At 43.2% G+C, this 19,635-nt stretch overlaps 1 protein-coding gene across 1 annotated transcript in view; it reads left to right on the top strand.

The window, feature by feature from the left end:
• Positions 1-2,386: 2,386 nt before the first annotated feature.
• Positions 2,387-19,635, top strand: part of LOC311499747 (protein NLRC3-like) — a gene marked incomplete at its 5' end in the record, with an annotated part of 52,388 nt that continues 35,139 nt past the window's right edge. The window contains 4 exons of the mRNA XM_084560868.1: positions 2,387-3,903; positions 3,985-4,158; positions 6,636-6,809; positions 6,932-7,105. Coding sequence (XP_084416994.1) covers positions 2,387-3,903; positions 3,985-4,158; positions 6,636-6,809; positions 6,932-7,105 — 2,039 coding nt within the window. The remainder of the gene's footprint in view (positions 3,904-3,984; positions 4,159-6,635; positions 6,810-6,931; positions 7,106-19,635) is intronic.

The raw sequence follows: 19,635 nt of genomic DNA, 5'->3' as shown, positions 1-19,635 counted from the left end.
GCTGTAAACTCTTAAAAAATTTGCTTATAAGCTGCTTACAAGCTGCTTGTTAACAGTTAGTGACGGGAATAACTGTTAACAAGCTGTTAGTTATGCATTGTTAACGGCTTATTATGCACTGTTCCGAGTTAATAAGCACATGGTATTATAAAGCGCTACCGAGATTTCTGCCAGAGTGGGTGCAGACGTCGACATGCTCGGTAGAAGGAAGAGGCTCGATATTTGACTGAAATGGTTAGCAGAAATAATCTCAGAAATAATTTGTTATATAAAAAAAGACTAAAATGTTTTGACTAAAACTAGACTAAAAATGACAAGACTTTTAGTCGACTAAAACTTGACTAAGAAAAAAAGATATGTGAATGACTAAATATGACTAAAACTAACCACGACATTTGGCACAAGACTAAGACTAAGACTAAATTAAAAATAGGTGACAAAATTAACACTAGTTTGTATGACACATTCGTTCCGAGCAACGCACCCTTATATACCCATACAATCTGTATACTAGTCACTGAATGTCACAACAAAGTTTATTCTTTATACTTATTTCGTATATTTTTATCACTCATATGCCCATTTTATTATAGTGTGGCCTCATACAGTGCTATACTGTATCATATCATTATTACAGTATCTCACATATTATTATATTCTTATTCTTTTCTATTATATTCTTATTTTACATCAGGTTTGGTCGACACACTATTGTAATATCTACTCATCAGAAAGTAGTATCTAGAATATCTACAGTCTCTTGAAATTTTCTTCACAACCTAGATATATATATAGAATATCATTTTTTGGCCATGTTTCAATCGTTAAGTGCAGACAGCCTCGTGCTCCGTTGTTCGGTATTTTACTTTCGCTTTTTTTTTTTTTTTTTAACAAACAAACACCCAAAACCACACAGGTTTTACATGGGAAATGCCCTTTAACTCAAAACATTCCATAAACACACAGCTTTATATGGATTGGCGCCTCTAAATGCGGACATGGAAAATTAGGTCTCTCTCACACTATGATAGCTGACTTTCTACCAAACATGATTTAGGTTACAAAAGTCAACCTAGGCTTTTAGAATTGAGCAAATGATTCTAAACGCCGTACTCACTTATTCAATGGAGTGTCCACTGTCTGCACCCGTGCCTGACTTCAGGTGGGATCCAGTCCTCTGTTTGTCGGAGCGGAACTTTCCCTGCCGGCAGCTCCCTTCAGTCCAAACTCGGGTGTCGATCAGCGAAACGCCAATCCCATCCTCGTCGCCAAATTGTAGTGGTTATTCTCCTTTGTGAGGTAGAGAGTTGCTGAGTCTCCGAAGAACTTCAGACTTCAGCGTATGAATCAGATCTCGTTAATGACATGCAGCGTGGAGGGAAGGCAAACGCGTTCTCTCCCGAACTGGTAAAATGTTTGCACTTAAATACAGAACAGGGAGGAAGTTACCTTCATTTACAACAGTCATAAAATAGATATCTTTACATAACAATAATGGTTTGGTGTTTGGGTGTATTCTGTCTTTCCCAGGACAGCTACTACTGCTAACCTCAACAACCACAAACTAGCATTCTGGTTGGAGAAGTCTTCATGTTGAATGCTGTCAACAAGCAGCCTTTCAGATCAACATGATTGTGTTCTGATCATTTAACTTGGATTATTATTCTGTTCCAGCTGCTGGAGGAGAACATCATCAGTTTTATGAAGAACGAGCTGAAGAAGATCCAGAAGGTTCTGAGTCCAGATTACCCAGAATACTTAGAGAGTCAGAGGGAGGATGAGGAGGTGTTGGAGGGTGAGGATGAAGAGCAGAGGAGGAGCAGCAGAGATTTATTTGTGAAGATCACAGTGAACTTCCTGAGGAGAATGAAGCAGGAGGAGCTGGCTGACTGTCTGCAGAGCAGTAAGAGGATTTAACAGCTTTAACTTGATGGAAAGAGGAAATGGAGGAAACATGGGAGAAGTTTATATTTCTAGACTCTGATGTTAATATGATGAAAACGTCTGAATCACATCTATGAATTATTCTGGACTGAAAACAGTCACATGTGAATGTTATTAAAATGAATGAGTTCACTGATTTATTACATTTCTTGTTCATTCAGGAACTCGTGCTGCAGAGTGTGGACGTAAAGTTAAATCTACTCTGAAGGAGAAGTTCCAGTGTGTGTTTGAGGGGATTGCTAAAGCAGGAAACTCAACCCTTCTGAATGAGATCTACACAGAGCTCTACATCACAGAGGGAGGGACTGCAGAGGTCAATGATGAACATGAGGTCAGACAGATTGAAACAGCATCCAGGAAACCAGACAGACCAGAAACAAGCATCAGACAAGAAGACCTCTTTAAAGCCTCACCTGGAAGACATGGACCAATCAGAAGAGTGATGACAAAGGGAGTGGCTGGCATTGGGAAAACAGTCTTAACACAGAAGTTCACTCTGGACTGGGCTGAAGACAAAGCCAACCAGGACATCCTCTTCATATTTCCATTGACTTTCAGAGAACTGAATGTGTTGAAAGAGAGAAAGTTCAGCTTGGTGGAACTTGTTCATCACTTCTTTACTGAAACCAAAGAAGCAGGAATCTGCAGCTTTGAAGAGTTCCAGGTTGTGTTCATCTTTGACGGTCTGGATGAGTGTCGACTTCCTCTGGACTTCCACAACACTGAGATCCTGACTGATGTTACAGAGTCCACCTCAGTGGATGTGCTGCTGACAAACCTCATCAGGGGGAACCTGCTTCCCTCTGCTCGCCTCTGGATAACCACACGACCTGCAGCAGCCAATCAGATCCCTCCTTACTGTGTTGACATGGTGACAGAGGTCAGAGGGTTCACTGACCCCCAGAAGGAGGAGTACTTCAGGAAGAGATTCAGAGATGAGGAGCAGGCCAGCAGGATCATCTCCCACATCAAGACATCACGAAGCCTCCACATCATGTGTCACATCCCAGTCTTCTGCTGGATCACTGCTACAGTTCTGGAGGATGTGTTGAAAACCAGATCAGGAGGAGAGCTGCCCAAGACCCTGACTGAGATGTACATCCACTTCCTGGTGGTTCAGACCAAAGTGAAGAAGGTCAAGTATGATGGAGGAGCTGAGACAGATCCACACTGGAGTCCAGAGACCAGGAAGATGATTGAGTCTCTGGGAAAACTGGCTTTTGATCAGCTGCAGAAAGGAAACCTGATCTTCTATGAATCAGACCTGACAGAGTGTGGCATCGATATCAGAGCAGCCTCAGTGTACTCAGGAGTGTTCACACAGATCTTTAAAGAGGAGAGAGGACTGTACCAGGACAAGGTGTTCTGCTTCGTCCATCTGAGCGTTCAGGAGTTTCTGGCTGCTCTTCATGTCCATCTGACCTTCATCAACTCTGATGTCAACCTGATGGAAGAACAACAAACTACATCTCTGAAGTCTAAACTATTTATACCTAAACTAACACGTCTCCATCGGAGTGCTGTGGACAAGGCCTTACAGAGTCCAAATGGACACCTGGACTTGTTCCTCCGCTTCCTCCTGGGTCTTTCACTGCAGACCAATCAGACTCTCCTCCGAGGCCTGCTGACACAGACAGGAAGTAGCTCACAGACCAATCAGAAAACAGTCCAGTACATCAAGAAGAAGATCAGAAAGTATCTGTCTGCAGAGAGAAGCATCAATCTGTTCCACTGTCTGAATGAACTGAATGATGGTTCTCTAGTGGAGGAGATCCAACAGTCCCTGAGATCAGGAAGACTCTCCACAGATAAACTGTCTCCTGCTCAGTGGTCAGCTCTGGTCTTCATCTTACTGTCATCAGAAGAAGATCTGGACGTGTTTGACCTGAAGAAATACTCTGCTTCAGATGAGGCTCTTCTGAGGCTGCTGCCAGTGGTCAAAGCCTCCAACAAAGCTTTGTAGGTGGATTTAGGAACTATTTGAAACATGATTCATGTAGTTAATGACAAATAAAACATTTGGTGTTGATTCTTCTTCAGGCTGAGCAGTTGTAACCTCTCAGAGAGAAGCTGTGAAGCTCTGTCCTCAGTCCTCAGCTCCCAGTCCTCCAGTCTGAGAGAGCTGGACCTGAGTAACAACAACCTGCAGGATTCAGGAGTGAAGCTGCTGTCTGCTGGACTGGAGAGTCCTCACTGTAAACTAGAAACTCTCAGGTTGGTATTAAGATACTGATTGATAAATCTTATTTCAATTGTTGATTATTTGCATGATATTAAATACATCCCACATAGCAAAACTGGTGTAGCCCAGAGGTGGGCCACACCTCCCACTTGCACTTGGCCCACATGGCTGAAAGAATTGCGGCCCACATCCTTATGTGGCCCACATCTCAGCCAAACTGCACCCAGAACTGGCCCTATTCTGGCCCTAATGTGGGCCAAACTATTTTCAGAAGTGGTTCCTGATCTCAGCCTTAACTCAGCCACTTAATTTATGTGCCATATTTATTCAGATATATAGCTATATATATAAATATATATATTTAAAAAAACAAGTACAGCATCTTTGGGGCGGCTGTGGCTCAGTAGGTAGAGCGGGTTGTCTACGAACCAGGGATTAGCGGTTCGATCCCCGGAATGTGCCACATGCCGAAGTGTCCTTGAGCAAGACACTGAACCCCCAGTTGCTCCCAGTGTGTGGCACTGGTGTGTGAATGTGTGTGTGCTTGTGTGAGCGAATGGGTAGATGTGTCTATGACTGTAAACCACTTTGAGTACCAATAGGTAGAAAAGCGCTATATAAAAGCAAGGCCATTTACCATTACCAAGGCCATCTTATGACTACCCGACCCGATATAAGCATTTTTTTTTATTTTTTTTTTTTTTTTTAGTAATGTCAACACAGTACACACATCTGCACATGTAACAAATTTAAAAACTGTACATTTATGATTCTAGACATGTCCATAAACTGGATAAATTGGATTTTCCACACTCAGCACGAGTTTAAGATATGGTGCTGTCCATTTCCTGCTTTCTCTTCATCATCTTCAGTCTGCCACCATCTCTACCTGGAGAGAGATGGAACCATATTTTGACGGTCGAGTCTATTTCCTGGTCTGTGGCCCCAGATGTTAGTCAGTTACGCCAACAGCAGCTGAAACATACATGAACAAAGCACATGAAAACATTTTTGTATCATTAGGTAATATGGCTACAGTAATTCCATTAAAACTGATCCTGATGACAATATTCTGGTGTCAGATAAGTGTTTCCCCTACATCTGCTTGGTTTAATTTATGTACAAAACAAGGATTTACAGTGTTACACAAACTGTGAGTAGTCAGTATCAATATTTTATCAATAAAAATAACTCTTTAAGATTCTTAAAAATAGAGTCTGTGGGTTTGTAAACACAACATTCAAACTGCCCCGGTTTATGGTTGTTTACACAAATAATAGTTTTAGTATAGGTTCCTAAACCTCAAACTTCACACCAGTCCCCTAGAACTGAAGAAGCTACTCAGTTGCATCTTTGCGTCTTTGTTGTCCAACTCTCCCTCACACCAGAGTGCATGAGCAGCCATCAGCTCTGGCCACAGTGTCGCGTCAGTCACCTGGATGGTTACTTACGTCGAGTGGCTGATGAATTTAAAAAAGTGGATAGCTGCTGACAGTTTAAAGTCCACTGTTGTAAGATTTAACTTTCAGATCAACTGTGATATCTGTCCTGTTTCGACAAGAACGCTATTGTTAAGGGTGATAGTTGATTTTGATTGACATCGATAATATATTATAATAATATTTTATTTATTTTGCCATTTGATTTATTTATTTTTATTAAATCTGTGATGTTAAACAACCTTAAAGTTATTTTTAGATCAGAAATATCGAAAAATAACTTTAAGGGTGGGATGAGTCCGGCCTCACATATGTGGCCCAGAGGTCTAAGCTGATATGTGGGCCGAATACTACACTCCACAAGTGACGCACATCTGTCTGCCGGAGTCAAGACAGTGCCGCCTTTGCCGCATCTGGGCCATGTCCGGTTCACATGCCGTATGCCAGTGCCGAGTGAACGCCACCTGTGCCGGCTTCAAGCCAGATCTGGCCCACATGTATCTGCTATGTGGGATAAAACATATTGAACATGGATTTAGGTTACTACTTCATTATTTGGATTCTAGAGATCTAGTATGAAGTTATTGTAGATCTGAATCAGAGAGGACTGAGGGTTGGAGACTGTTCCAGATATTGTTCTACCAGGTGATTCAGGTTAGCTAGCATAGATGCTATCTCACTGAAGGAAAACTCTTCAAGGATCAGATGAAGTTAGAACAGTACAGTGACTGCTTTCAGCTTTGTGGAAATGTTTTGATATTAATTAACCAAATATCATCCAGACCAAAGTGGTCCAGATCAAAGACCTGCTCATAAACACAATGAATATTTCACAAACACTTTAAATGATCCTATTAATCTCCAGCAGGTCTGATTACAGTCTATGTATACATGTTGTTAATTGAGATCTTAAAGTGAAGATGAGAAAGTAACTGTAAACTTTGTTTACTAATGGAACACATTTCAAAAACCATGGATGATAACTAATGATAATTAGTGTCGATACTACAAGCATACAAAATCAAAAACATAATACTTAATCACAAATGAGTATGTTTCATTTTTTTCAGGCTGAGCAGTTGTAACCTCTCAGAGAGAAGCTGTGAAGCTCTGTCCTCAGTTCTCAGCTCCCAGTCCTCCAGTCTGAGAGAGCTGGACCTGAGTGACAACAACCTGCAGGATTCAGGAGTGAAGCTGCTGTCTGCTGGACTGGAGAGTCCTCACTGTAAACTGGAAACTCTCAGGTCAGGATACAGCTGGTTGTTGATCAGTTAAATCCTGATTTAGGTTCATGTTGGTGCAGAAGTTCAACATCTGGAGGATTTTCCTTCTTCTTCTTGAGTTTCTGATATTTTTCTATCTCCAGTCTGTCAGGTTGTCTGATCACAGAGGAAGGCTGTTCTTCTCTGGCCTCAGCTCTGAGCTCCAACCCCTCCCATCTGAGAGAGCTGGACCTGAGCTACAACCATCCAGGAGACAAGGGAGTGAAGCTGCTGTCTGCTGGACTGGAGGATCCACTCTGGAGACTGGACACTCTCAGGTATGGACAGACAACAGGAGCTTGTCCAATATCTAAATTCTTATTCAACTTTTGTTTCTTTTAAAACACACTTTCAACTTAAGTATTCTACATTTAAGGCAGAAAGAATGAGCAGATAAACAGTGATAAAATGACATGTTACAAATAACTTGCTGCTGAAATCCTTTATTGGTTCCTTTATTCTCTGGTAACCTCAAAGATTTATCTAAAGGTTAACTTTCAAATACAGTCTTTTCTGATATGGACTAAGCACTTTACATCATTAGAGCCTCTATCTGGAATATGTAAATGAACACAATCAACTGAATCTGGAGGTTAGACTGATCTGTGAACAGTCTGAAAACTGTTTAGTTGTTGATGTGTGAATGTTGGTCAAACTGTTGATCTCAGACAGTGAAACATCAGGGACAGTCTGTACTGATGAGTTTCAGTCTGTTTCTGTGTCTCACTGTTAAACTGATGAACTCTGCTTCATGCTGAACAGCAGTTAGGACTCATGTTGGATAGAAAATCATTCTGACTGTGTTTCTTCCTCCAGGATGGACCATGGTGGAGAGCAGAGGTTAAAACCTGATGTCAGGAAGTGTAAGTTTGACTAATGATGATAAAACATCAAAGTGTCAGTTTGTGCTGGACTTATGGCGCTGCGCTAGGTGGAAGCGTGACAGAGCTCTCCCGTGTAAAGTTTGGAGAATAACAGTCGGGTAGTCATAAGAAATTGTGTACAGCTTTAGTGAACAGCCACTTCGGTGTCTGAAACCGCATTAACAACCAAAATGTTGACGAAGCCTCCTAAACCTTCAAAGATGACAAGATCAGATGTCTCCTCTAGCCTGGTGCAGCTAGCAAGCTCCGGAGCTAGTAACGACAACTTGGACACAGCTAGCCCTAATCAGATTCTCAATGCCACAAACAATGAAAGAAGATTTGGTATCTAGATTTGATGCTCTACTTGGCGCTATTCAGGGGATACAAGGTGAACTGAAGGAAGTGTCAGGGCGCGTGACAGAAGCCCAGGAGAGAATTAGCACCAATCAAGACGACATTGACTCTCTGAAAGCAAAGTCTGATACAATGAAAACCACCATGGAAGAGCTGGTGCACAAAGTGGATGATTTAGAAAACTGAGCTTGTGGTTGGAATCTTAGAATGGTTGGCCTCCCTGAGGAGAAAGAGGGGGCTAACATGTGTGCTTTTCTTGAAACAATGATCCCTGAAGTGCTTGGTGAACACAACTGTCCTAGGCCCATATCCACTGAAAGGGCGCATGGACTAGGCAGAGTGAGAGAGCTCCTGGCTTAAGTAGTGCAATATAAAAAAAGACAATAGAATAGGCAAAAAAATTATAAGAATAAAATGTGATAAAAAAATAAAAATACAGCTGTTCAAACATAGGAATGAATAGTCAGCAGCAAACCTAGTTAACATACAGTGCAAACATTGCAATGATTGTAAAGTGTCCATGGTGGGGGGTGGGCGGGGTCAGGGGGGAGGGTTGAGTCTTTGTGTGTGCAGGGTTGGGGTGGGGGGGTGATTGACTTCACAGATCTGGGGAAGAAGCTGTCTCTCAGTCTGTTGGTTGTGGTATTGATGTTTCTGTACCTTTTCCGTGAATGAAGAGGTACAAACAGTCCATGGTCCGGGTGGGTGGGGTCTGTTGCGATGCGTCTGGCCTTCTTCTGGACTCAGGCAGCATACTCAGAGTCCAGATCTGGTAGATGACAGCCCATAATCCCCTGTGCTGTCCTCACCACCCGAGCTAAGTCCGTCCTGTCCTGTGCTGTGCAAGTGCCGTACCACACTGTCACACTGAGGCACAGGATGCTCTTGATGGTGGCTCTGTAGAAGTTAATGAGCAGCTTTGAAGAGAGTGCACTCCGCTTTAACTTCCTAAGGAAAAAGAGCCGTTGCTGAGCCTTCTTCACCAGGTGTGAAGTGTTCACAGTCCAGGAGAGGTTGGAGGAAATGTGGATGCCCAGGAACTTAATGCTGTCCATATGCTCCACTGCCTCCCCATGTAAGCAGAGAGGAGCGTGTTCAGTCTTTCTGGTCCTCCTGTAGTCCACTATGACCTCTTTGGTCTTGCTGATGTTCAGGATAAGATTATTCCTGGAGCACCACTGAGTCAGATACTGGACCTCTCATCTGTAGTGGGTCTCATCGTTGTTGGATATGAGACCCACCACGGTGGTGTCGTCCACAAACTTCACAACTATATTTGTGGGGTGGGTGGCAGAGCAGTCATGAGTGAAGAGGGTGAAGAGGGCAGGGCTGAGCACAGAACCTTGTGGTGTGCCTGTGTTGAGGATCAGTGGGGCAGTTTGGACTCCCCTATCCTCACCACCTGGGGTCTGTTGGTGAGGAAATCCCTGATCCAGGAGCAGAGCGATGCTGACAAACCCAAATTGTAGAGCTTCAGGGCCAACACATCCGGGAGCACAGTGCTAAAGGCTGAGCTGAAGTCTACAAATAGCATCCTAACATAGGTGTTAGGATGCTGCAGGTGAGTCAGGGCCGTGTGAAGTGCTAGCGAGACAGCATCCTCCGTAGGACGGTTCTCCCTGTAGGTGAACTGTAGGCTGTCCAGTCCAGCTGGGATGGCATCCTTGATTGACCTTAGGAGGATCGTCTTGAAGTACTTTATGATGATTGGGGTCAGAGCAGGTGATGGTGTTTTTTTTGGGCACAGGCACAATGATGGAGGACTTCAGGCAGACAGGGACCGAGGAAAGCTACATGGACAGGTTGAAGATGTCCAGAAAAACTTCTGCTAGTTGGAAGAGTAGCCTGGCATAGCTCCCTCTCTGTTCCATGTGAGTGAGTGTAGTGTGGAGAGCTGTCGCAATGGTGTCTTCTGTAGACCTGTTCATCCTGTAAACAAACTGGCAGGGATCAAATGTGGGTGGCAGGCTTGCTGTGATGTGACTCTGAACCAGTTTCTGGAAACACTTCATTATGATGGGTGTGAGCTCCACTGGCCGGTAGTCGTTGAGACTGGTGTTGGTCTTCTTTGGTAAAGGAATGATGGTGGAGGACTTCAGGCAGGGGGGAATCAAGCACTGGGACAGGGACTGGTTGAATATGCTGGCCTCAAAGCAGGTGAAGAAGTGATTTAGCTCCTCGGCCAGTGAGGCGTCACCTTCAGCTGCAGTTAAGTTGCTGGACCTGTAGTTGGTGATGTTTTGGAATCCTTGCCACACCTGCTGTATGTTGTTGCTGCTGAAGTGGTCCTCAGTCTTCCTCTTCTATGTTGTTTTGGCCTCCCTGATGCCTTTTCTCAAGTTGGTTCTGGCAGCCCTGTACTGGGTTTCATCCCCAGACCTGAAGGTGCTGTTCCTCTCCTTCAACAGCCCTCTGACCTCCTTTGTCATCCACGGCTTCTGGAGAATTGAAGCTATTCCACTGGGTTCATGATTGTAAATCTGTCATGAACCTCATCACACGTCACTGGTGTACACCAAGCTGAGCCACCTGCTCTGTTCTTTAACATCCTCAGATGGATCCTCTTCTTCTATCTGTTCCTGAGCCTATGCTCTTTGTTATTTATGTTGGTAGATTTGTTTGTTTGGGTCGTGGTTCATAAAAGGACTAGGCTAATGATTGAAATATTAGTTGTTGATAGTCACTGAATGGTGAGATAAACGGGGTTGTGCAGTGGCAGCGTGGAGGGGGGTGACTCCAGGACGCTGGAAGTCACTGTTAAGCCTTCTTGAGGTGTCGTGGGCCTAACTTAACCAAACATGGGTGAAGGGAGGTGCCCACTTGAAAACCCCAATGACATGCTGCATACTGCTGTTGACTAGGCCAGGTATCTGATGTCTTCATGTTGGTTGGTAGTGATATTTCTTTGTTTGTGGAACCAACATTAAAATATGATATTAACAGGAATAATGTGTGCTTCAGGATTGATTTCAAGGTTCTTTTACTGGTTTTTAAGTGTGTTAACAGTCTTGGGCCTTCTTATTTATCTGACTTACTTTTACCATATCAACCCTCGTGGACCCTGAGGTCTCCCAGCACTGGCCTTTTAATCAAACCTAAAGTTAGATCCAAAACACACGGGGATGCGGCTTGTGGAACAGCCTGCTGGAGAACCTCAGGGCCGCAGAAACTGTTGATGTTTTTAAAAAGAAGCTGAAGACCCACCTTTTAATCAGGCTGCTGCTGGTCTACTGACGTGGGTGCTGTCCTGTGGGCGGCTCTGGCCCTGGTGGCAGGAGGGCGCTGCACCTTGGTGTGGGGCCTCCTGTCTGCCCGGGTCGGGGCTGTCTCCATGGCGACGCTCCCTGTAGTCGTGGGCTGGAGGCCCTCTCAGTGTGGTCGGCCCCCAAAGGAGGCTTTCTCCTTGCTCCAGGTCTCGGTGCCCGGCCATGGCTCTCTCTAGTGTGTACAGTGAGTGTGAGCCTGTGTGTGTGTGTGTGTGTGTATAATAATAATAATAATACATTTTATTTCTAGGCACCTTTCAGAACACCCAAGGTCACCGTACAGGTAAAACAGGGTTTAAAATACATTACAGACATCAAAAGCATTTAACAAACTATAATACACTAAAAGATACGATAAAGAGATAAAAGATTTGGTTTAAAAATTAAAAATATGGAGAGAGTGACAGTCAAGGAGGGTATGATTGGAGAAAAAGGTGGGTTTTGAGATGAGATTTGAAAATTGCCAAAGTGTCGATGTTGCGGATGATGGGTGGAAGGGAATTCCAGAGGCGGGGGGCGGAACAGCTGAAGGCTCTGGACCCCATGGTGGTCATGCGGGCAGGAGGGATGGTGAGGCTGATGGATGAAGATGATCTGAGAGTCCGGCTGGGTGTGTTGACGTGGAGAAGTTCTGTCAGATAAGGAGGGGCGAGGTTGTGGAAGGCTTTGAATGTTAAGAGCAGAATTTTATAGGTGATGCGGTGGGTGATGCGAAGCCAGTGAAGCTGCTGGAGAATAGGGGTGATGTGATGAGAAGAAGGGGTCCTGGTGATAATCCGGGCAGCAGCATTTTGCACAAGCTGTAGACCGGGTAATGTTATTAATGTGAGAGTGGAAAGACAGAGTGCCGTCCAGGACGACACCCAAACTCTTGACTTGAGGGGAGGGGGAGACAGAGGAGTTGTCAATGGTGATGGTGAAACTGTTAGCTTTGGAGAGGGTGGATTTAGAACCAATGAGAAGAACCTCAGTTTTGTCACTGTTCAGTTTGAGAAAGTTGGAGGAGAACCAAGTTTTGATTTCTTGGAGGCAGTCACAGAGGGAGGTGGGAGGGAGGATGGAGGTGGGGTTAGAGGAAAGGTAGAGCTGGGTGTCGTCCTCATAGCAGTGAAAGTGCATATTGTATTTATGGAATATGTGACCAAGGGGGAGGAGGTAAATAATGAAGAGGACTGGACCGAGGACAGAACCTTGTGGTACACCAGAGGAGATGGGAGATGGCTGGGATGCAAAAGTTTTTAGTTGAATGAATTGAGTTCGGCCAGTGAGATGAGAGTGAAACCAGTCCAGGGGTGTGCCAGATAGTCCAATGGATGCCAGTCTATGGAGAAGGATGGAGTGGGAGATAGTGTCAAAAGCTGCGGTAAGGTCAAGGAGGAAGAGAATAGATAGGAGTCCAGAGTCTGCTGCCAGGAGGAGGTCATTGGTTATTTTGAGTAGAGCTGTTTCAGTGCTGTGATGGGGACGAAAACCGGATTGGAACTGTTCGTAGAGGTTATTGTCGGAGAGATGAGAGTGGAGTTGGGATGCAACTGTTTTTTCCAGGATTTTAGAAAGGAATGGCAGATTGGAAATAGGCCGGAGGTTATTGAAATTGCTGGGGTCTGAACCAGGTTTCTTGAGAATCGGAGTTACTGCAGCACATTTGAGAGATGGTGGGACAGAACCAGAGGTGAGGGAGGAGTGGATGATGGTGGTGATCAGAGAAGACAGGTGGGGGAGACAGGCTTTGACCAGGGGTGTCGGAAGGGGGTCGAGTTGACAGGTGGATGGTTTCGATTTTCTGATAAGTTCCAATACATGGAGGAGGGAGTGCACTGTAAGAGATGTGTGAGTCCAGTTGCTGATGGATAATTTCAATTTTACCATTGAAAAAGTTCATGAGTGAATTACATTGTTCAGCAGAGTAGCAGTGTTGGGGGAAGTTGTCCGGAGGGTGTAGGGAGTTGTTAAGTAGAGAGAACAGAGTCCGAGTGTTCCCATCACCAGCGTTGATGAGACCTGCATAGTGTTGTGATTTGGCTGTGTTGATTGAGTCCTTGTATGTCTCTGTGTCTCTGTGTGTTTACGGGGTGGGAGGGTTGGGTTTTGTCTTTGCTGTTTTTAGCCTCTGTCAGACTCTTTGTATTGATTTTAAAGTATAAAAAGTGCCACATAAATAAACTGTGATTTGATTAGTGACCAACTGAGTCATTACAACTGATTCAGTGCTGCAGAGGACACATTTTTATCATTTTCAAAAATTAATCTAAGGGCCACTTGGAGTGAGGTTGCGGGCCGTGTGCGGCCCCCGGGCCTCCAGTTGCCCATCCCTGTTTTAAACATTTATTACAAACAGCCAGAGAAAAGTCATCCTCAGAAACTTTGAAAAAGTCCCGCACCGCCGCCGCCGCCATGTTGTTTGTTTCCAAACGTCTGCACGTTGTGCTGCATTCAAGTGCTGACGGAAGTTCCCTGTTCCTGGTTTGAGTCGTTGTTCTGACCTTTGATGTTTCTGTGGTTTATGTGGAACATCCTGATTAATGGCAGCTACGACCACAATCATGACCCAGTTGACCAGTTGTTTTCTGACATGAGGGACTAGTTTAATGATTTGTTTCAGCCAGAATGTTGTTTTTCTGATTATACCAATGACACTTGAATGGTGTGGTCTGTTGTTCTATTGGTTCCCCACTGCTTTGAGCCTAGAACTGGTCCAGTAGCTAGATAGTAGTGTTGGTGGACACCAGTGCTACATCTGGTTAGCTGCTGAGTGGGCCATACAAGCCAGCAGCATTGACTTAGTTCATGTAGATTGTAGGTTCATCATCATATCACATGACCGTAGGTTTGTTAGGGTTTCTCAGTTGGACAGGGCCTCTAAATGTGTTTTGCCTGGGATCTTGGCACAAGGGATTGTAACATCTAATCCTGTGTATTAATGAATGTGGGTGGTGTGTAACTTTATTCCAGTTGAATTACTGGCGTTCTAATGTTGTTTCCATAAGCGCTGTGCTATGATGACGGTGTTGTGTTAGCTCCACGCTCATTTAAAGTTGCTGCAGTTTTTGTTTAACGAGGCTGAAAATATTCTAACTTGTCCCTCAACTGATCTGTTTCTGCCTCTGATCCTGTCATCATCCTCTTTGCTCTTAAAAGTGGAAGCTTGTGCTAAATTAGTTTCATTCTATTGAAAATGTTCAAGTGTTTCAGTTGAATTCAAATGTGAGAGCGCATTGTTGTCATGGTGATTATTTTATTCTATGTGTGTTCTGGTCATTGGAGCAGATTAAACATGCTGCCTTTAATATGGCTCCTAGGGGTCCTAATGTTTTGGCAGTCTGTGTGATCTTCTAGCACCTTCTGTGTTCACCTGTGCTGTGTCTGCTGGTCAGGGCCCGTTGCCATGACTACACGCTGCACATGATATTCTAGATGTTCTAAAGCATTATCTTTTCTACCCTAGGATTTGCCCTCTGAACAAATGAACACAACTCAAAAACTACAAGTCCTATCAGGAAAACCAGCACATTGTGAGCGTCAGCCGTCTGTCCTCTACCATTTAGTGTTGCTCCCACGCACGTACTGTGAAAATTGTGGCCTGGGTGGATTGAGAAAGAAGGGCAAGGGAACGGGTTTTAGAGCAAAAATGGGTCTGACTTTTCACATCCACACACATGGAGAAAAATGCTAAAAGTGGTGGGAGCACTCCTCGCTGGGTGGAGCCTACAGTCCAAAGCGTTGGTCCTCCAGAAATCAGAGCCACACCATCTGATGAAGGGAATGTGCTTTAACTTTGCTCTGGAGAAGAGAAGTTACACAGCTAAAGACAAGCTAGACAAGTTTGAAGATCTGGAGGACATTTAGTTCTTTTCTGGAAAATAATAATATTGAAGTAGATGAATGGAAAGATGTAGGACTGTCAAATGAGCCTCAGTATGTGCCTTGGGGTTGGCTTGTTGTGTGTTTGTAGAATCAACAACAAAAAAACAACAGTCAGTTTGTGTTTCAACCCAAAGCTGATAGTTGTGGTATTTATTCATTCAACATCACTGACAAGAGAATCCTGACTAAAAGTATCATCATTAAACTTTCTATTAATGAACAACAGATCAGTGAGGAAAGAAAGAAGAAACCCATCAGATGTGTCAGATGATAAACTGCAGCTGTGTTGTGTCTTTTTCTCTCCATCAGATTTCTGTCAACTTGAAGTGGACACAAACTCAGTCAACAGAAAACTCAAACTGTCTGACAACAACAGGAAGGTGACACGTGTGAGAGAGAAGCAGCCGTATCCTGATCATCCAGACAGATTTGACTGTTCTCAGCTGCTGTGTAGAAATGTTGTGACTGGTCGCTGTTACTGGGAGGTTGAGTGGAGTGGAGATGTTAATATATCAGTGAGTTACAGAGGAATCAGAAGGAAAGGAGGCAAGAAGGACAGCAGGTTTGGAGGGAATGATCAGTCCTGGAGTCTGATCTGCTCTGATCATCATGGTTACTATGTCAGTCACAATAACATAACAACATTCATATCCTCCTCCTCTGCCTCTAACAGAGTATCAGTGTATGTGGACTGTCCTGCTGCAACTCTGTCCTTCTACAGAGTCTCCTCTGACAAACTGATCCACCTCGACACCTTCAACACCACATTCACTCAACCTCTCTGTCCTGGATTTTCAGTCTGGTCATCTGTTTCCTCAGTGTCTCTGTGTTCTCTGGAGGAAGGAGAGTCTTTGAAGTGACAGCAGCTTCAACTCTGAGCTTTAAGAGCTATTCCACTGAATCGCTGCCATTTCCGTCCCTAGAACACTATATGTATGAATGCACATAAACATTGACTTTAAAATCCATTTTCTTATTACATAAAAGTGTCCTGCACATTGATCTGATTTACACTTTCAGATCTATAATTGTAAGGATTAATAAAAACTAGCTAGAAGACTGAAAAAGTAGCATGTGTTACCTGTCCCTGCACTCTAACATTCTACTTTACCATGAAATATTCTGATTCAAATCCTTCAGAAACAGTATTTTGTTGCACTGCTGTGTGACTCCATAACATATCTATGCTTTAAATAGATTTGTTTGCTAAGAAATCCACAATATTTGAGTTCAAATCCACATTTTAGTTGTGTCCCTGGGTTTTCACTCAGTCCTGTTACCCAAACACATTACCCCATCTGACAAATTTGGACCATTCCATAAATCACATGCTCAACAGGAAGTGACATCAGTTGTATCTTCTGAAGGCCATGGGAAGACCAAAAGTTAGCTCTATCATTTATTTTTCTGTAGATTTGATGATATTTGAACTTTGACTGAGGAGGTCAATCTCAACAGATGTGTCTGTATGTCTTACCATGTAATAACAAAGTGTTGTACAACAACCACATTTAGAATTGACTTTAAAGTAGCTAATTATAGACATGATTGCATTACAGTATGAACTTAACACAAATGGAGTTATCAGGCCATAGACATTAATGGAACAGTACATTTGAATAGAATAGAACTTTATTGTCCACAGGGGTGGACATTTGTCTTGGGCTCACCAACACAGAAGACAGACAGTACTAAAATACAAAAGTTGACATCAATCCATTCACACAGCATTACATTGACATAATAATAAATACAGTAAGACAGTTTGAGTCACTACATGTGGATTGGTCACTTAAAGATGTCAATGGCATTAGGGATAAAAGACTTTTTAAAACCCCCTTGACCAGAGGGGCTCTATAGCGCCTCCCAGACTGATTAAAAAGAGGGTGGGAGCTATCTGCCAGGATTCTCTTAGCTTTCCTCCCCGTCCTCTCAGTAGAGATGTGGCTCACAGACTTTTGGGCTTTTCCCACAATTTTTCTTGCCATTGCCACAATCCTGTTTAGTTTGCTCTTGCACTTCCAGCTTAAGTGTCCCAACCAAGCAGAGAGATGAAATGTTAGGACACTCTCTATGTGTGCAGTATACACAAGTTCCAGAATGACTGGACTGACCCCAAGACAGCTCAGTCTTCTCAGAAGGTGAAGCCGCTGTGAACATTTCTTCAAAACAAAGTCTGTGTTTTCTGAGAAGTTTATCTGGCAGTCCATGACTGTGCCAAGGTATTTCAAAGTTTCCACAGTTTCAACAAGTTGACCATCAAGTGAAACCTTCACTACTGTCTGATCTGGTTTTGTGCAGATAACCAACTCCTTTGTTTTTGAAACACTGATTTCCAGCTGGCTATCTAAGCACCATGCTTCAAAAGCCTTAATGTGAGCAAGATAGGAGGTCTCACCAGAAGAGTCTGTTCTCAGTAACAAGCCCACTAAGGCCATGTCATCTGCATATTTAATCATGAAGTGTCAATTCATTTGGAAATAAGGAACAAAGCAAAGGTGAAAGAACGCCACCTTGTGGGCAGCCTGTGCTTATGATAGCCTCTCCCGAAAGAGTACCATTAACACACACCCTTTGAGGGCGGCAGGAGAGAAAGTCTCTGATCCAAAGAATCAGGCCCTTATCAACATTTAGATCCAGCAGCCTTTTTAGAAGGATATGCACCTTCATAGAATTAAAAGCTGCACTGAAATCCAAGAACAAAACCCTTGCATATCCTTTAGGAAGTGGAAGCTGCTTTGAGACTGAATCTAACAGAGTCAGGACAGCATCATCTGTACCTCCATTGCTTTTGGAAGCAAACTGGAGTGGATCTAAAACTCCAGCCACTGTGGAGGTCAGGAGGCCCACCAGAACTTTCACCATAGTTTTACACAGCATGGAGGTGATGGCAATTGGTGGAAAATCTTCAGGCTTGCTTGCACCTGGCTTTTTCACTATAGGCCTTATTACTTAGAAGAAGTGCAATATGTCATTTCTTGTTATGCACATGTGTTTTAGGCAACGCAAACAAGGGCAGAGAAGAAGCCACAAAAAGCTGAGGAAGCTTTAGAAACAAATTCAAGAACTACAGGGTCTATTGGGAAAACAAACCCAAAAAACAGAAAAGTACAAGAAGCAAGTCCAGCGTATGAAAAAGAGTAATGTGTCTTCATAGGTCACTATATGGAGTCTGGGCCAAATTAGAGAGGGCCTCTTAGAAATGGTTGATTTTCACACAAAAAACACTCACTCACTCACTCACTCACTCACTCACTCACTCACTCATTCCTGTTATTTAAATGTTTTTTCTAAACAAAATAAAGATAAATAACTTTTTTTCCAAGAATCTGTGCTCCATGATTTATCCAGTTGTTTAATAAATGACATGATAATAAATTTGATAAACTTGAGGTTTGGGTCCCTTTGAAAAGGTAAAAATGACTTTGGATCTTTTAGAAAAATACAACTTGCGTGTATACACAGTGATTTTTATGAACAAATATCAATGATTTTAACATGGAACCAAGCATTTCTTTAAAATGAACACTTTTTTGAGGGAAAAACAAAGAAATGAGTTGACGTGCTTTTAAACATGCTTTTTAAATGTCACTTGAGTTTTGGTAACAGGACTGAAAACAATGCAGTCATCTTTGGCTTCCAGACCTTGTAAGAAATGAAATAAAGTAGCCTGAGATTGACCAGTTGACATTTTGAACAGTTAAATATGTGTGTTATCAGAATCAGTGTTGAAAAAAGATAAGAAATGAAGTTTAATTTGGGAGAGTTAGAAGAAGCAAATGGCACCCATTCAGTGGAATGTCCCTTAAATGTTGATGGTGGACGATGTTTCTCTTTGGTTTACAGTTGAATCACTGATTGTGATTTGATGTCAGAATATGTTTGGTCTTAGAAGTAGTGAAATGATCTCCTAACCACTGAACTCCTGGAAAAACTGGACTGACTTTGATGATGACTTCTATCTGGATAATCCTGGACACATGAAGATCAAACTGAGAGATGAGGGAAGGACCAGATAACAAACTGTTCAGTTGGATTGTCCAACAGAACCATGGTAGTGCTGAGAAACATCTCTCCAGCTTCTCCTCCTCTTGGCCAATCAACACCAGACGTCCTCCACAATCTGAGGACACGAAAACAACTCCAGAGTCTGCTGACAGTGGATTCTAATATCTTCTAATTCATCACATTTGTAATTTAGATGTTGTAAATAAGTGTTGCATCTGTTTGACAGTTACTAAGCAACATGAAAACAAACTGTAGACATGGTTGTAGACACAGAGGGGGACACTATTTCTGTCCCCATCACCCTCAGGCTTGTATCTGCTAAGTTTACCAGTAAAAGGAGGCTAGGACACCAGTTAGCACAGAGCTGCTAACTTTTACAGGAGGCTAACATCAGCTGCTCCACTAATTCCTTTGTTCTGACCAACATACTGAATGTGGACGTCTTTCAGA

Source organism: Chelon labrosus (assembly GCF_963514085.1).
Source record: "Chelon labrosus genome assembly, chromosome: 14".
NCBI classification, from domain to species: Eukaryota; Metazoa; Chordata; class Actinopteri; order Mugiliformes; family Mugilidae; genus Chelon; species Chelon labrosus.
This window is presented reverse-complemented; position numbering and strand designations above follow the sequence as displayed.